The 18417-nt window shown below is 38.4% G+C and overlaps 1 protein-coding gene across 6 annotated transcripts in view; it reads right to left on the bottom strand.

Annotated features, from left to right (window-relative positions):
• The window catches only part of LOC129725310 (calcium-binding protein E63-1), a 213899-nt gene that overhangs the window by 121929 nt on the left and 73553 nt on the right, over window positions 1-18417 (bottom strand). For 2 of the 6 annotated variants that reach the window (XM_055680934.1, XM_055680935.1), the window contains exon 1: window positions 13207-13778. The exons of the other annotated variants lie outside the window; for them this stretch is intronic. In XM_055680934.1, coding sequence (XP_055536909.1) covers window positions 13207-13525 — 319 coding nt within the window. In that variant the 5' untranslated portion in view covers window positions 13526-13778. Of the gene's footprint in view, window positions 1-13206; window positions 13779-18417 lie in introns of those variants that run through there. 6 annotated transcript variants of the gene reach the window in all.

Genomic DNA, 18417 nt, shown 5'->3' with positions numbered 1-18417 from the left:
TCGGTAAAACCCAATAATCCGAGATTCTTTAAATCCTGGAATATTTCAAATATTAATAATCCAAAATATTTTATGCTAAAGTTCAAACTCTAGTGATCCTGGAATTCCAAAACCGCCAAATTTAAACGTCATGAAATTTTAACCTCCCACGATAAATTTACAGCCCAATGCATATTCTAAAATCCTTGAGTCCTTAAATCTTTTAGTCCTAAACTATTAGAATGCTGTAAATCTGAAAACCAATAACTAAAAATCTTTCACTCTTGAAATTCTAAAATCTTTGGATTCCAAAATCTTGAAATCAAAAGGGTTCCATTAATACTGAATATCTTCGAAGCTCCAATATTTGAAAATTCTAGAACCTTAGGTCCTCAAAATCAAAAAAATATTACTTCAGATTTCTAGGGGGTGTTTGTAAATGTCAAGTATAAGCGAATGTCACACTCAACAAGGCCTGCAACCTACACTAGATCACTTCAAAAGTTCTTCGATTTTTTTTTTCATTTGAAGTACAGTGTTATAGCTTTTGATTGACTGCTGTGAATTTTTGTGCTCCTAGCCAGGTCAGAATGGCGTAAAGTTTTCAGAGACTAAAATAAAGTTTTCCTTCGCAAATATAGAAACAACGAACCTGACGAGCAATTACTCTGCGGCCTTTGAAGCACTTCCGTCCGAGTTTGGTGGGGATACCAAAATTCACACAATTAAAAAGATAAAATCTTTCTTTTTTTTAGATTTTAACTTTAGAGCGAAATTTTCTTACCTATTGTCGACTATGAAAATCAACACAAAGTTAACGAAATATGAATATTTATTATTTTGTAATTTGAAATTTTAATCTTAATTTCAAGTTTCATTTCCAATTTCACAGAATGCATCCCAGTATAGTAAACAAAGACGTAGTCCCACGTCAAAATGCTTGAAAGGAACTTTCAACGAAGTGAATGGAAACCTATTCAAACTAAATCTTTAATCCTGCAGAAACTCCATATTGCAAAAATTCAATACAAGAAACGATATTAGGTTGCTTCCTTGAGGCGTCACCATACATATCATACTTTGCTTCATTTTTACGGATCTAGATCCAAAACAAATTGAATTTTATATTACCAGTACCTATAATAAAACAATCAGAAGTTGTAGTTTGGAAAATCAAGTTTTTTTCTGTGAAATTGGAATGTGATAACAAAAACCTAACATGTTCTGGTGAATCAAAATGAATGATCAGTGTTGAGTATTGCTTTCAGCATAATCCATTTCGTTAATTCACACATTTTGGTAACACATAACTACATTTTGTCTGTGAGTTTCTTGAAATAAAAACTAGGTGGAACACAAAAAAAACTTGTATATGATGTCAATTCTGGGAAAGGTTATATAGAGATGACAAACTAGCATTTTCAATCATAATGATTTTTCAGGAATACAGACTCGCAAACTCTAGAAATCGGATCTAGAATGTCTCACAAAAGAAGTGCAGTTGCATCCATCCGTGCTGAAAGTTTATACCCAACATTGTTTGTCTGTTAGCAAATATTAAGTTATAAAAAATTAAGCACGAGGAAGCAGCGCAAATAACAAAATTCTTGATGGCAGTGCCGCCGGTCGTCCGTTCTGTTGCCGAAATGGGACAGTGAAGGGTGAAAATAAACAAAACCCAACCTTGAACGATTTTGGCGAGGAAAGAAAAGCAAAGAGAAGGCCAGAAGTGCCGCCTGTCGTGTCGTGTGGGTGGTGTGACGAAAGTTATGCCTTGGCGGAATGTCGCTGCTGATTCTGCTGCATCGAATTTGACTCTATGTGCGAACGGCACAGCACGGGCTAGGAGGACGGACGAGAGTTCACGATTTTGCAAGGCGATTCATTCAATGCAGGGTTCATAGTCACAGCTATGTGAAGTTTTTTTTTTCTCCAACGTTTGGGTTGGGTATAAACAAACAGAGAGCTCGAGGAGATGTTGAGTAGACTAATGGATTTGGACTGCAAAATGTAAACAATAACATTTATAATGGGAATGTATCCGAATCATCTTTAACTTTTTTGTATGCTTTAAACCATCTGTACGACGAGGTATGGTAATCAAACTGCGATCGAACTTCCGTTCGGCAAACAATATCGACTTTTGTGCTTGTCAAATTATCTGCTGAAATTTGGCCTGTCATGCTACGAAGTGAACAATTGATTTGAAGTTCAATTGAAAAGACCAATTTAGGTTCAGTTTTTAAGGGTTGAACCCTGGTCCAGACTCCCGAATAGTTATTTTTAAAATATTCCTTATAAAAACATCAAACTGATGTCACTCGAAAACGATGTCAAGGATTGCGGTAATCTTGATTTTCTTGAATGATGTTGTTGTTGTTTCGCCCGATTACCCTGTTATTCAATCTCTCTTATTTTGCTCTCTACACGCCCGCCGCTTTCTTGCCGTCGAGCGAAACGTATCTGGAGTGTTTTACAGCTGCGATTAAATATTGTTCTTGTTTATCTCGCGTATCTTCAACAATGTACATCATGTGCCCGTTATGATATCTGATACAAGCAAGAAAATGGCCCTCCAAGGCTAAGCATCGTTAACGTGATTATGTTTAACGCTGGAATCGTCACTTATTCCTCGAATTGTTTGTCACGATTTGTTGGTAATAAGTGTTATCTGGCTCGCCTAGAGAAATGTTCCGCGCCGAGGACAATTTCTTTTCTAGAAGTTTTTTAGAGCTATGATAATTACATGAAAATTATTAAACTTACACAGGTTTTTTGGTGTAGTTGAATGTTTCCAGTTGCATAAGGAGTAATTTTAAATCTTTCTGGTCTTCTACTTACTGAAGAAATCGGTTTCAAAATTTCAGAGTTAAAAATTATCTAAGAAAGCTATATTATTTTCTCAATTCAAATAATCTTCATGCATTGGATAGAAATGAAAACGTTCAACGTCTCCGCAAAGCGGAAAAAACCGCTTAATGTGGATAAACGTCCTCGTCCATCAAATAAATAACGATGGGGTCGCGTGGTTATTCACCCGGTTAAACTCTGACGTTTGCTTTATTATACCCACTAAATATGAACCGTGAAGTGGTTCATAAAACAGCCCAGCAAGCAAAAAGAACGACGCAAAAAAAAACCGCTGTCATGTCGACGAAATAAAAGCACGAGCCTCTGGTAATGAATCGGCAATTATTCTTGCCCCCGGCGTTCGTGCCTCGTAATGTTCTCGATATGCGGTACCATCACGATACACTGTGTGGTCTTTGTTTTTTCAGGCCATGGTTGTTATGCTTTCCTTTTTTTTTTCGTCAGCCCGACCAAACGCACATTGTTTTACCGTTGAAACAAAAACCGGGGAAAGGGAAGCGTCGTGCCTTCCTAGTGCCGGACCGGGATTAGCACGAGTAACCATCAGCGATTAACCGCTGGTGCCGGAGGCTTTCACGGTGACTCCGGTACTCGAGTGCCATAACAATCGCCAAGGGGGAGGGGTTGTTTGTGTGCTCAACTTCACACGGTTGGTAAAGAATGGAAGTTCATTGTGCCCGATATAGTTGATTGTTGTGATTTTTGCATGCTTTCTACACCGCACCGGTTTTTGTTTTGTTTTGTCCGTTGCCAGTTGAACGTTATCGTGTCTTTATCACAATTTTACGAACGAACATAATTTCGAGCTAATCAGAACTTTAACTTCGTGTTGCGCAGTGAGGGGTTTGACCTTGAAGTGGGATTCGTGTCTTTCGAGTGCGGTCATTATTAGGCGCATATTTCACGCCAATCGCATTGCGGTTATTTCTCATGACGAATATTTTTACTAAATGCCTTGAATGGCAGTGATTAGCATAGCAATTATTCCGAATATTTTTTTGTTTGTTTGTAGTCTATCTTCGCATTAACTTATTATCAAGTAAAATAACATATTCACTCTTCTTCTAGTATAAAATATGCAAAACCAACCACATAAACATTCGGACGCTCCCTATGGGACACCATCGTACGCTGGCGTGAAATTGAATGTGTCCACTTGAAAAACGAAGCTGACAAATCCGGTAATCATCGCGAATGGGACTTTTATTGTCGGTCTGGAACCATGATAATTCCCTTTTGGATCTGATTTTCGCAGAATGCTGTCTAGATTACAATTGTCATGGTGCTCCAGAGAGAGAGAGAGAGAGAGAGCGTTATAATTCGACAATTAGGACGACGACGACGAGTATCGCTCTTAATACAATCTAGCGGCGCAATAAAAAACAGCTCCACTGGAACGAGCTGTGAAATCTTACAGGTTAACAAAGATCTAAAATTAGCGCCGAGCGCTGAAAACGAAATGACTTAAGTCCGTGTGAGATCGCGTATACAAGACGGCTTTTCATCATTACCGCCCAAAACCCGGCCCGTCAACATGTGGACCTGGCGACGAACGGTGCGTCTAACGGAGCAGTACGGATTAGTTTCTTAAAACAAGATGGATTATGACGGTCGCTTCGTACAAGTGTTAATGAATATAAATGGTTCACTCCGATCAAACTGCAGCTTCGCCAAATTAATCAAACAAAGTGGCTTTTGAAAAGATTTGGCTGCCTGTTGCGAAGGTTACAGTGGCTGGGCTTTCGTTCGATTTGAAAAGGGTAAAAATGTGTTTAATTGTATTCGCAACTGAGAACAGCAACAAATCACGAAATTGCTTCAATGTTTTCAATCTACTGTTGAGTTCGGTATCTATCATGAAGTCATCAATTTTTTTGTTATTTTTTTTAATTTCAATTCGTATATAATTTTGGAATCATGTAAAACCCATCTAGAAGACTCAAAAGCTAACTTTCTAGGTCGAATATTGATCAGGGTGATCCCTAGTAGATTTAAGTAATGCAAGAAGAAAGACAGAATTGTGTGTGTAAAGGCTTATTAGGAATTATATCTGAAATTCAGCCTCAAAGCCGTTAGAAGGACTTCTAAAAACGGCAAAATAAGAAAAAGCTTTGAAAAAAGGAAAAAGCAAACAAGAGTATCAAATTAATTTCAAAATTATTCGTGAAAAACAGAAAAGTAAAATAACAACAAGGCTATAAGCTATCGAAAAATGCTTGTGAATGTAGAAAAAAAAGATTCAAATTATAGTTGAAATAACAGACAAACACTTCAAACAATCACGATTTAAAAAAACTGGTTTCAAGTCCTACTAATTTTAGAAAATGCAAAATCCCTTTTTTCGTTGAGCATTGAACTGCGAACAATTGAAAAATACTTCTAATTATACAATAGAGAATGATTCCAGCTGTTGTCCATCGACAAAATATGCAAGCAACTTTCCAATTTTGCGTAAAGAAATGAAGAAATTGATGAAATCAACACTGGAATTGATAAAACTTGACTGTAAGCAGTAGAAGTGAAAGTAACAAATTTAATCCAAATTTGATCCGATATTACCGAAGAACGATTTTTATGCAGGCAATTTACGTGAAAAAACGCGTAGATTCCGAAATCGGCGTAATAGAAACGACAGAATGACTCGCAGAATATGTTTGAAAAATTCAAAGAAGGTTTATTAGAAATCAAACCTGGAATTAATTTTTTTATTAAAAGCAGTAAAATTCGACGAAGTGGTAGACACTTATAAAAAATAGAGGCAGAAATTTCATATTAAGTTCAAGATTCATCGCAAAACTTGAAAATAGAGCCGTAACGAAATACACCAGCTCGAAGTAAATTGTTTCATTCCTCTCAAATATTACAATTCTTCTTCTCGAAGAAATGTTGAATTTTTTTACCTTGAAATGTACAGTTTTATATTTATTCCAAGCGATTCAATAGTAGGGCTAAAATTCTTGAAACTGACTGAGCTATAATCATTAGAATTTGACAATTTTTTACCCCTATGTTAAAAGTGCCTTAAAAGTGTAAATCTAGGTTAAAATCGTAGAATAGGGAGTGGAAGTAGAGGTTAAAAATTATTGATGGCTGCACCGGCCGCGGTCGAAAAATGAGCTCAAAGAAAAAAAAACTCAAATATTTGTTTACACTTTTTGGTGCAGCTGTTATCGCTGTCCTCCAGGTTTTGACGAGTGACAGAAAAAATTTTGGATTGCTATTTACCGACGACACGCACACACTGCAAGCAAGCAAGCAAACGAGACATAACGATCATACACACACACTACTGGCACACTCACAGCTACTAGCAGTGGCAAAATGGCTGAAAGCAAACGCGATGCTACCAATTCGAACAAAATTACTAACATGTCCGGACGTGTTCAACAATGCTGTGCAGTGCTGTGGTTCGCCGGTCGGTCCGTAGCTGTGGAATGCTGCGATCGAACGAGTCGTCTGCTCAGCTTTGCTGCGCTAAAATCAGCTGCTGCTCTGCCGGTTGCGGGTGGCGCCAGTTTCCAGTAAGAGTCAACCGTCCTCTTGCTGCAGTAATCGGGTATACTATACAATGAAGACTAAGTTTCTGCATGCTAGCTTTTATACGTGATAAATGATAGTAGAACATCCGTTAGACGTGTCTTTGTGGCCTAGAGCAAGTAAGAATGCCTTGTTACAGTTCAGATTGGGCGAGACATGTCTTTAACATGGCGCTACATTTTTCAATAGACCAATAGTTAGCATCACAAAGTCACTAATTTCTGCATCTTAGTGCATGCATAGCTAAAATTCCAATCGATTGCTGTAAGAATGAAAGAAATCCGTTGGAAATTGACTGAGTTATAAGCATTTGAAAGTGGACAATTTTCGAAGTTTATGATTATTTCCGTTTGCACCCCGTTTTTTTTTTACGCGGTTTTTTTACGCCGATTTTTGAATTAACGCGGTTTTTTTACGCGGATTTTTGAATTAACGCGGTTTTTTTTTACGCGATACCGCGCTAATTCAAAAAAATTTCACGAACTTACGAATTGACGTGGGTTGGAACCAGAAACGTTAAAGTGTTTATCTAGTAAAAGACTTAGTCCAAAAACATACTCTCCGCCCACCGAAAGATCCGGAATGACCGTCAAAGAGGACAATTTTAAATACTGGTTCTAGAGCGTCTAGGGTTTTTTCTAAAGCCCTTCTTGCTGGACTACTTTCCGCGAATTAAAAATAAAACGTGTTTTTTTACGCGGATTTTTTAATTAACGCGGTTTTTTACGCGGATTTTTTAATTAACGCGGTTTTTTACGCGGATTTTTGAATTAGCGCGGTTTTTTTTACGCGGATTTTCGAATTAACGCGGTTTTTTACGCGGTTTTTTTTACGAGGTACGTATCCCCCGCGTAAAAAAAACCTGACTGTATTGCCCTAAGACGTAATTCTACGTAAAACAAAACAAAAAAGTCCTTGCTCAATACAGGTTTTACCCCAGGACTCAACTGAAAAAAATATGAAAGATTATAGCTTTTCAACTCGGAAATGCATCAAAAAGCCACAGAGAAATTGCCAACCGGGTACGTTGCTACTACGTTTGTTTGCGGGAAAACTTCATTTAAGTCTCTAAAGACTTAACGCACATCCGAGAGTGCTAGGGGCACCAAAATTCACAGGAATGGTGAAAAAGCTATAATGTTTCCTTTTTTCACTATAATGAAAAATTAGCCAGTCAACTATTAAAACGAAAAAAACGAGTAAAAGAAAGCAAGCCAGATTAAATCTAAAATTATCGATAAAATAACAGTGAAGCCCTGGGTGGAAGGTAACCTCAAAATTATGTATAAGTTATGTTTTATGTATAAAGCTTCAGGAATAATGATTATCTCACCTCAAACTGCCATAAAAAGCTTCTTACGATCAGAGAGAAAAAAAAACAAAAACGGAAAATGAAATATTCGGAATCCGCGAAAATTCTGAAGTTCCCGTAAAATACCTTTAATTATGAACAGTACGTAAAAGAGAAATTAAATATTTAAATGAAGGTTGCATGGCAAACTGCGCTTGTTTGCTGACGATACCTCCTTGTCGTATCCGGTTCGAATCCGGATGCAATAAAAATCAATTTTCGGAGGATATGGGCTTTCTGCAAGAGTAATTTGCCGAAAACCTCGCGTCCCTCAAGACAAACAAGATAAGAGTTATATGATATTTTAGACTTATAGCTCTGTACTTCCTATCAACTCCTCTCTTCTAGTAAACTTAATTAAGATCCTTCAAGAAACACACTTGATTTCTCATTGGCATGAAGACATCACAGTGAAGCAGTGTCGTCCAGTCTAAGTTCAGTTTGTGGTTTTTTATGAAAGACTTCTTAATTCTTTCCGTGTAAGCAACTTCTACCACTCTATCACACATTTGGACAGCCCAAGTGGCAATACTTGATTTCAATTTGGGGAGCTACAAATAAAAGAAAGCTTAAAATCACTTTAACGGATACAAAATCGCTGTCTGAAAGCAATCTTCAAAAAACCTCGATTGTATCCTACGCACAACTACTAGACGTTAATGGATCCTTACTGCCGGTAACAATTCTAAGAAAGCCTGACACAAATGCACAACATGTTTTACAATACAATCCCAATCAGCGACTCACTTTTCCTACTTCCAGATTTGATACAGGAATCGAATTTCTCGTGAAAGATAATAATATTAGCTTACTTGCAAAAAAATCTGGGCCCTTGTGAGCGGCCTTTCGGCAGGTAAGCAATGGCGGATGTGAACATGCGTGTAGACATGTTTCTGCTCAAACACCGTGTCTTCGCCCTTACGGTATTTCTTGAAGAACGACACAACTTCCGATAGACGAGTAAAATACGAAGTGCCCTGCCAATCGTTACCATCCAGGGCGAGACGGGTCTCGTTGTTCATCACCACCGCCACATCACGGTTCGCCGGGAAAATCGACTTGCCGCTGTGTCATTGCCTGCAGCTCCGAGACCAGTAGACGGTACTGCCACTTCATTACATGTATGTCCATGTTTGCCCGGTACTTTTTTTACTGTTTGGTCGGTTGCACCGATCTCCCGGTCAGGCGCACGCACAGCATCCTTTGGAGCCTCTTGATGCTCAGGGACGTCGGCCGTTCGGAACGGGCTTTCTTTCAATGCTATGATCGTTGTCCGATAGTGCCAAGATGTTGTAGGTGCAGGAACAAGCGTATCCGGTGTCCACGAACTGTCGCACGATGTTGTTTTACGACGCAATGGGGTACCGTTTTATCGAGGATTCGAGGGGACAAACATGAAAGATTATAGTTTTCCTGTGAATTTGATGCTCCTAACCAGGTTGAAAATGCGTCACAACACCGGGTTCGTCACTTCTACGTTTGCTTATGGGAAAACTTCATTTAAATCTCTGAATACTTTACGCACTTTCTAGCTGCAAGCAAACGAAATTGCTAGGTACGTGCTCTTAACTAGAGAGTATCGCGTGTACATCCCTGCCAAGGATGTAGAAATCGACGGTGTGGTTACCGAGGGGAATCTTACTGTCAATGACATTTTGTGTTATGGGGTGGGCTGTTTCAAGAACTCCATGATGTAAAATGTTAAGATACTGGATTGCAAGTAATTGAATTCAGCATCCATCGATAGAAAGAAGAAGAAATTCTTGCCTTCGGATTTCTTCTGGGTAACATTTGCCAGGTCTGCACTGCCGAACTACATCCTTCGGGACAGGATTTGTCTGCCTGTATGCCTGTTTGTACAGCGGGTCATGCACTGCCAAAACTGCAAGAAGGTCACTCAGCCACCTGCTGCTGCAACAAGGCACGCGGCAGCAAATGCGGAGGCAATCATGATGAGACCGCTAGCAGTGGGGACACTGAAAAGCGGTAACGAAAAACCGAGGTAAGTACTCCCCGGTTTTAATTTCAAATAAAACCAGGAGTACCCACCGCTTCCTGGGGCACCAAAACCCCTCGTATACTCATTTCTCGATCAAAAGATAAAAAAATAGGGTTCCTAAAATTCTCTGATATTGTGGACTGGATATTTAGAACATTCAACATAACTACTAGCTCCCTTTTATAACAATCTTCTTGTTCTTCTCCCTACAATGAAAACCTTTTTGAAGCAACTCGTAGCAACTCTTTTTCATTTCAACTATCATATTAGGCTGGTACAAATTTCGAATTCTTTTTATGTCCAAGGTTATCAAACTTAGCAAAGCGGGTGGCAAAAAACAAATAACACCGAGACGAAAAAAAAAATCTTTGATAAAAGCTTGTGTGCAAGTTATGACGTTTGTAACTTGCACTCAAATAAATGTTGAAAAATAACACTTTATTATTATTATTATCTATTTCGCTTGCCTTTTGACGATACTCTCTCTGTCACTGGACTTGTTCATTGCTAAATTAAGCATTAATGCTGTCGGAAAACAAATAAAATGAACAAAACGGTATGAGCTTTTTTTTCTTCCCCTTCCAATACTCAAGATTTTTGAAGGGGGGGGTGACATAAAATGAAAATAAAATTTGTGACGGCCTTATTCGATGACTAATAAGTCGAGAGAGGATAGGAATTTTGTCACTGTATTGCAGTGGAATTGCAGAAGTATTATCTTCAAATTCGATCTATTTCACACTTGATGTGTTTGCGTTCTCTTAGACTTTTCTCAATTGAAATGATCAACTCAATTTTCATGATTTCAACATAATTCGTCGAGATTGAGATTCACACGGTGGAGAGGTACTTTTAGGGATCAAAAAGGGCTATTCTTTTTTTAGAATCAACCTACCCTCGATCTTGAATATTGAGTCTTTGTCACCACAAATTGTACACAGGTAAATGAAAAATTTTATAGTTTCGGCTTAAAAACTTTCTAGAAAGTTTCTGAAGGAATGAAAAAAGGGACGTTCACAAACTATGTTTAGGATGGAAATTGGCATCAATGCAATGTATGACGGGACAATATAAAACAGGAGTCAAAAAGTTCAAAGGGTAAACAAATTGAAGGTTTAAGAATAAATAATTCAACAATCGAGAGCCCAGGATTTCTTTTTTTTTTCTAAATGTCTAATTACCTACAATGCATGATGGGTTCACGGAAACTTGATAGTCTCTTGACTCAAAAAGTGTAAGCGTCTAACAGTACATGAAATAAACTTCCGAGTACAAGCACCCAAACAGTCCATGGGTCAAGCTAGTCCAAAAACAAAAACAAAAAGTTAGCTAGAAGAAGCAAACCAAAAGTTTTTTAATTGTAGAACATAATAAGAAACTTTAATTTTAAGTCAGAAACATGAAAAGTAAAAACTATCAGAGACGTTTTTAAACATTAAAAACAAAACATAAACCGATGGATGTCAAGTTACACCTTTTTCTCGTAGAGATTCAATGATCACATTACAGGGAAAAATAAGCTACACAACCGAACAGCAAACACTGCGTGAGCCAAAAGCCGAGTCCGTGAGCCTATACACGATTTAAAGTGCAAATTTGATCGCTACTCAACAGATATTCATTGAAACATACAAAATTGTAACGAAACCGGCTCAGAAGTCAAGGGGGGGCTGGCAAACAACAAAACATGGCTGGCAGATGTGGCGAGCTGACATGTATTAATATTTCGATTTGATTGAAACAGGTTGCAGAACCAAAGTAGTTGTGAACTTTGAGCAGTAACATTTGAAAACATTGATAGTTGTCATCATTGTATCTTACGGTGAATGAGATGCGATCTCGAAACGCCATCGTCGCTGTTTTTCAGCTTCGTAGCCTTCGTAGTTTAACCTTTACCGCAATATGTCTAGGAAAATAAATCCATAGCCACAATTGGCAGTGAAAATTGCAACATTCCACCGCTCGTGAAGAGTGACAAAGTTTTCCGACAGAACCAGTGCTAACTAACGAACCGCTGTGCCTTACCTCCTCGCTGCTGCCCTGAATGCGGTCATCCGACTTCGGAAAGTGACTGCGCCGCGTGATCCACTGTTCCATAAATAAAACACCCCTGAACTAAGAAGACGACTGACCGCGCGACGACGGTTGCTGTTGGCGTTGGTGTGGGTGTACGAAAGAGATTGGTTCGAGAAGAAACAGTCAACACCATTAAAAACGACATGCCGCTGCCGGTTGTGTGTTTTATGTGTCACGATAAAAAATTGAAAACTATTTGGTTGAAAAAATTTCTAAATACTGTGTCAAATCAATAAGTTTTCTTTCTGCAACATTGTAGCTTAAAAACTGCTTTTATATCGGAAAAGTTCTTATGGGTGTTCCTGGCTGCCGTGTCTGGGGGCGTATCATTTAGAAGTCAGACGATGCGGAAAATTGTCGAGGATGATTCCGTGTAGTGCATCTTGCGCGGCTGCAACCTGCAACCACTAGCAGACGCATTTCGTAACACGCGTGCGTGGTTTTTTTTTCATAGCAACATTACCGGGCTCGGTGTACGAACAATTAGTTCTGTATGTCGATTGTTGGCGACGGTAATAGAAAGTTTGGGGCTAGACGATGAGAATAGTGCAAAATATTCGCACGAGAAGCTTAAGTTTATCCTGGTGGGCACTTTTCGTGTTTCACTGGCGAAACATTGAATTATGGATGTTTGATTTTGCCGGTACGAATATTGTTGAGTTAATCGAATATTGACATTATGAGAAATATTGTTTATAAGATTATTTTGGTTTTTTTCTAATTTGTATTTTAAAAGGTTTCCTTAGTTTTATAATAACGTTGATTATCTCGAATTACAATAATAATACGAAAAAAAAACTATTGGTAAGGCTCACATGGTTGACATGACATCAAAGAAGAATATCAATTTTAAATTGAAATACAAAATCAACGAGCCGAAAAACATGCAAAAAGTGTTTCTCGTTAGTATATTTCTCCATGAGCGTTTTTCGTTTGATTATTCTCTTTCAAGATTATAACAAATTTTAGCCAATTTGACATAATTGTTAAACAGTTTTATTGCACAAATCGTCGCTTCCTCGTTAAATTACAAGCATTTCCCGCTTTAGTAAGCTTAAATTTCATTCAAAAATATATGTACATATATCAGTCATGATGGACAAAAGCAAATAATCTGATGAAATTTTATTCATTATTTGTAATTTGAACGAGTTGAACTAATGATAACGATTCGTCACTGATGCTCATTGGGTGAAACACATTCTGTCGTGAATTATAGTTTCAATTAAGGAAGGCCAGTAGCAGTATAGCAAATACCTTCTCATCGATATAAAAATAAACGAATACAGACAAACAATACGCCTTAATCTATTGTGGTAGGTATACATTCTATCGATGAATTCAGATCAATTAGGTACAATACACAGAGACGTAGAGAGGGATGATCACTCACAAAACTTTTCGTCCTTCTTCGGGAGGACAACCTTCTTCTTCTTAACGATTCGCCTGATGATGCGCTTTTTCAGCTTCGGCTTCGGTTCCTCTTCGACCGGAGAGTCCGCCCCGGAGGCCGCGCCATCTTCACTGTGAACTTTGACACTGTCGGACAGTTCTTCACTACTACCGCCTTCGAAACTTTTCGGTGGTGTACCTTCGCGGACCGCTTTCGTCGTCAGGAAGTTGCCGCTCACCACTCGTTGCACACCAGGTGCGGCTGGTGCGACTGCTTCCTGCTCGACATCCGGATGCCAGTCGGCTGAACTACCGCTCATCGTAGCTGAACTGTACACTACTGTGTAAGACCCACTCGAAGGCAATCTTTTTTTGAGTGGTTATCAAGTCGAATTCTTATCTTGTGGCTCTGATGGGTACACGTTGAAAACACTCAGATTGCACTGCTTACCGCCGCAGGTAGACGACGGTCGGAGGGACTTCGGGTTTTTTGTTATCGTATTTCTCGACCACTTTAAGGTTGTAGTCATCGTCTTCAATAAGATGCGCGACGATGGCTACGTAATGGGAAAACATACGACAACCGGTAATGCCGAAAGCGTCAATTCTCTCTGTTCATTCAGCTATGTATGTACTTTCGTTTTCGTTATGTGACAAATTTAAAATCAATCCTCAACACTAATGAGGAACAGTAATCTAAAATAAAGCCCACATGTAATCGTATCGAACGAAATCTAATCGGTCATATCTGTCGCCTTAAATAAATTAAAATAAAGTTATTTTATTGATTCGTAAATTTAATTTTCCCTTGCCCTACGTATGGTCTGTCCTCGAACTAACGTCGTCACATGTACCATGGACCGTCGCCTTCGTCGTCATCCGAGTCACGGGCGAACACCGGGTGATAAGAAACGACAAAAACAAAACCCTTGTTATCATCAGATGGATGTGTTGATATTGTTCTGGTACCGATTTTTTTTTTGGTTTCAACCTTTCCCTTCCCAATGTTGCCTAGCTTGCCACCAGTTATCTTTGGCGTAGTTCCAGCTTGACTATCATCGTATCACAACTAGAGCCAATTTGATAACCGGTGGACATGGGATGCAACTCTCCGCATACGTTGTGCCTGCGTTGTACATCGTTATCTCTCGAGAAACTCGAGGAAGGAAAAGAAATAATTATACCTTGGAAGAGTTCACAGGAAACGGACGGACAGTTTAATTAAATTTCAATTAATCATCAACACTCCTCCCATTGGACGATCACTTTTTTACTCGTGTTTTTTTTACCTTCGGTGGTGTACTCTGAAAGTATTGGTTAAGTTGCAATTTTCGTTTTCAGTTCACGGACAGCCTAGAAGACAGGAAATTGAAACTTTTAACAGGATTTGAGGGAAGCGTTATCGGGTCTGGATGGACGTCAGGAAATGAAGAGTTGAGAATAGACGTTTCATGAGAATCGTTCTAAATGTATAGTTGATTCTCACTGAAAGTCGTTAGAGTTGCCATGACGATGAGGGTTGTCTAATTACACTTAATGGTTGCGTATTGTCATTTCGAATAACGTCGTGACACTTATTCTATTTCGTGTATCTATTTGCTAGATTTGTCCTCATTAATAACATGATATGTAAGTCGAGTTTTCTTGAAATTCACAACCTTCTCGTCAAATAAGAGATGAGTTAGGCTGTCAGAAGTTATAGGGACAAATCAGTATGTTTTGTAAAGAACTTCATGAAAACTTTATAGTGCACTTACGATTAGCGTAAGCGAAAACTTTATTGCGAATAAGATTAAAATGAAAAGACAGAAAAAAGATAAAAAAGATAAAAGGTTATATCTGACCCACAACCGCGTTATTGACGTAGGACTACGCCGAACCATTGTTCAATGACACACAACACAGTGAGCAAGAGAATAGAAAACTAAATTTACCACATCTTTGCCCAGCTTGTTTGCTTGGTTTATATAACTCGCGCTCAACTCTGTTAAGGGGTACTATCTACCAAATGCTTAAAAAAACAAGGCTTTTTAGATGATTTTTTTCAAGTCCAGGTAAATTGCGTCAGTTTGAAAACCATAATCCATGGTTTGTACACAGCGAGATAAGAACTGTATTATATTTGTAGTTACTGACCGTTTTGAAAAAAATCCGTGCTGCTTGGTATCAATATAATGTTTACAGCTAGTGAATAAATCGGAGTAATTCCACAAAAAAACGAGCAACCAATTTAAACGACCATTTTTGATTTAACTGAAACTTTGCATAGACGTTTCTACAGGCAAAAGACGCCATTTTGTGCTACTGGTTTAATTTTTTGGAACACGACTCATTTTTGATGACTACAAATATTTTTAGGCTCAAAAAAGATTGTTTGATCAGTTTCTGCAAAGTCTGACGCGGTCACTCACCACGGTGACACAACCCTTTCCGTAGCAATCGTGGAGATGCAAAGGTAAAATCCGTCTCCGACAGTAACAACTGTTACACCTACGGAATGTGCCGGTCATCAAGATCAAGCTGAATAATTTCATTGAATAAAAAAATACAAGCCAATCATAAAACTAATAAATTTAATAAACTTGAAAATATTACTTCAACTTTTTTGACACTTTTTGACACTTCTCTAGTAGAACTATGAAAATAAGAGTGTCTAATATATTCGGCCATTGGTTTTAAAAGTACATCTGGGCATCATCCCGGCGAAAACTGCTTTCTAGGGAATGTAAGCCGCCATCCGAATTTCAAAATGGCCTTTGGAGTTGATTTTCGTGCTCTGGAACCCATCCCCCCATCCATCAAAAGTTTCCATATTTGAAGGTATTTGATTGTTTCTTATACTCTGGATGGTTAACATCTGTGTTTCAACAAGGCCTGGCATTTTTCAATAGCACAATAATCATAAAATTACAATTTTCTGTATTTGCACGAACGTGTTAGTACCAGCGTTGCAAAGCGAGCGAGAAGCAAAACATTTCTCCTTCTTCCTGCTTGAGAACGAGACATATGCTACGCTTCTCAAGTCTTTTGCACGCACGCTTTCTTGATACTCATGCTTATTATTATTCTTTACTTATTCTTCATGCATTTCCTTGAGTAGCAACAAGCGCACATCGACACACAAAAGCTCTTTTGTATTGCTACTCAGCGACTGTAAAAGAGTACGCGAGTTCATGCTAGCGAGTAGGAGTATTCGACTAAAATTACTCAACTAGGAGAAGTGCTTGAAAAACTGTGCTCGAAAACTAAAATGCTTTCTTCCGGATTTAGCTTCATGCACCGACAGCCGACAGTGGGGCAACGTGTAGGGTATCGAACTGCTTCGGTAAAGGTATGTTTAGACTATCTGATTTTTCCATCTGATTCGAGCAGATTGCTCGAAAATATATCGAATGCTATGTTGGTTTACGTTTACACCTATTCGATATTGTGATTCGACATGCCGTTCGATATGTCGATATGTCGAACCTTTGTTTTTTTTTTAGTTTTCGTAAAGACAAAGTATGTCGAACGCTAAATCGAGCAGACTTTCGATTTCTGCAGTGGTCAAAATCAAACCGACATGTCTAATAGTCTAAACGTACCTTAAGTTTTTTACAGCAGTACAATGCAGAACCAATCGAAGCAAACCGCTGCCGAAGTAGTCGATACCCTATTATTTTTTTGTCCCTCTGCAACCATCGTAAAGCACCTTGATGAAACAGTCCCCGGCTGGTCGTTCTCGCGAGTTGGGGAGTAGGTACACACGAGTACACATGAGGAGAGTAGTCGGGAGTGTGTGCATATACTGTCGGGAGTAAATGCGAGCAAGAAAGAAAGCGAAAAAGAACGCTATTTCTCCTTGAAAGGAGAATTCCTTCTGTGTGATAGCGGCACTGCCGTAATCTCGCAGACTGACGTATGCGACAGCGAGTAAAATTTTCAGTACGAAGCTTTTCCCAAAAACGATTGTATAATGAGTGTTAGGACGAATTTCAACAAGCTGATCTGTACATAATGCATCAATATAATCACAAAACATTGCCGAACGTATGTTTCAAGGAAAAAGGTTTATTACCTGAAGTTATGTTACCAACGTCATTTTGTTGTAGAAACAGCGATTTTTATTTCACTGTTTATACAACCGATTGACGTACATCCATCGTAGTATGCGACAAGTCGCTCAACATTTTTTTTCGTAATCAGGCAAATTGTAGCGATTCGACAATACTTTTTTGGAAATGAAATTGGTTTGGAATATAATAGCATTCGTGACCTCTGCCATCTTCCGTACAAAAAGCAAGTGCGCTTTAGTTGTCCATGATGTTGTAATTTTTTTAATTTATTTATTTCGTCAATCATATATGTAGACTGGTTACAATAACTTCTAAACCATACACGAACATAAAACAAATTAATTTTGTGTCCTCAGCCTCAAGGACTTGAAATACTGTTTTAGTTTATACCGGGACATCGTAAAGTCAATGGCTTCGCAGTGTTGATTATAAGAATTCATCATACTATTTATAGGTCCATTTTTTGCGTATTCCGTACGATGATGGTTAAGAGCAAATAAACTACGGTGTCGAAGTTGTCGAATGGGTGCATAAAAGTTCAATTTAGAAAGTAGTACTGCTGAGTCAACGTTCTGCGAAACGATATCGTTTACAAATGAAGCCATCGCGTACTCTCGCCGTTCTTTTGATGTTTGAATGTCAATCAACATGCAGCGTGCTTCATATGACGGAAGACGATGTGCGGTCCAACCTAGCTTACGAAGAGCATATAGTAGAAATTGCTTTTGTACTGATTCTATTCTTTCTTCATGTACGCCAGGACGAGGAGACCACACAGTGCTACAGTATTCCAGAATTGACCTCACATAGGCAATATACAAAGTTTTAATAGTGCACGGGTCTTGAAAATTGTAGCAGAAGCGTTTTATAAACCCTAACATGTTGTTTGCCTTGTGTATGATAGTGTTATAGTGGTCGATGAAATTAAGTTTAGAATCTAAGATTATTCCTAAATCCCTAACTTTATCACATTTCTTCACATTCTGATCCCCTAATGCAATTACAATTTTGGGCGTTGTTAGCTTTCTGCTAAAGGATATTACATTGCATTTTTTTACATTTACTTCAAGTAGGCTTTTCTTACACCAGATGTAAAATGTGTGGATTTCATTCTGAAATACATTGATGTCTTCTTGATTTTTTATTTCATGTCGTCG

Source organism: Wyeomyia smithii, chromosome 2 (assembly GCF_029784165.1).
Source record: "Wyeomyia smithii strain HCP4-BCI-WySm-NY-G18 chromosome 2, ASM2978416v1, whole genome shotgun sequence".
Classification (NCBI taxonomy): Eukaryota; Metazoa; Arthropoda; class Insecta; order Diptera; family Culicidae; genus Wyeomyia; species Wyeomyia smithii.
The sequence above is the reverse complement of the archived record's forward strand: the minus strand, read 5'-3'. Positions and strand labels throughout refer to the sequence as shown.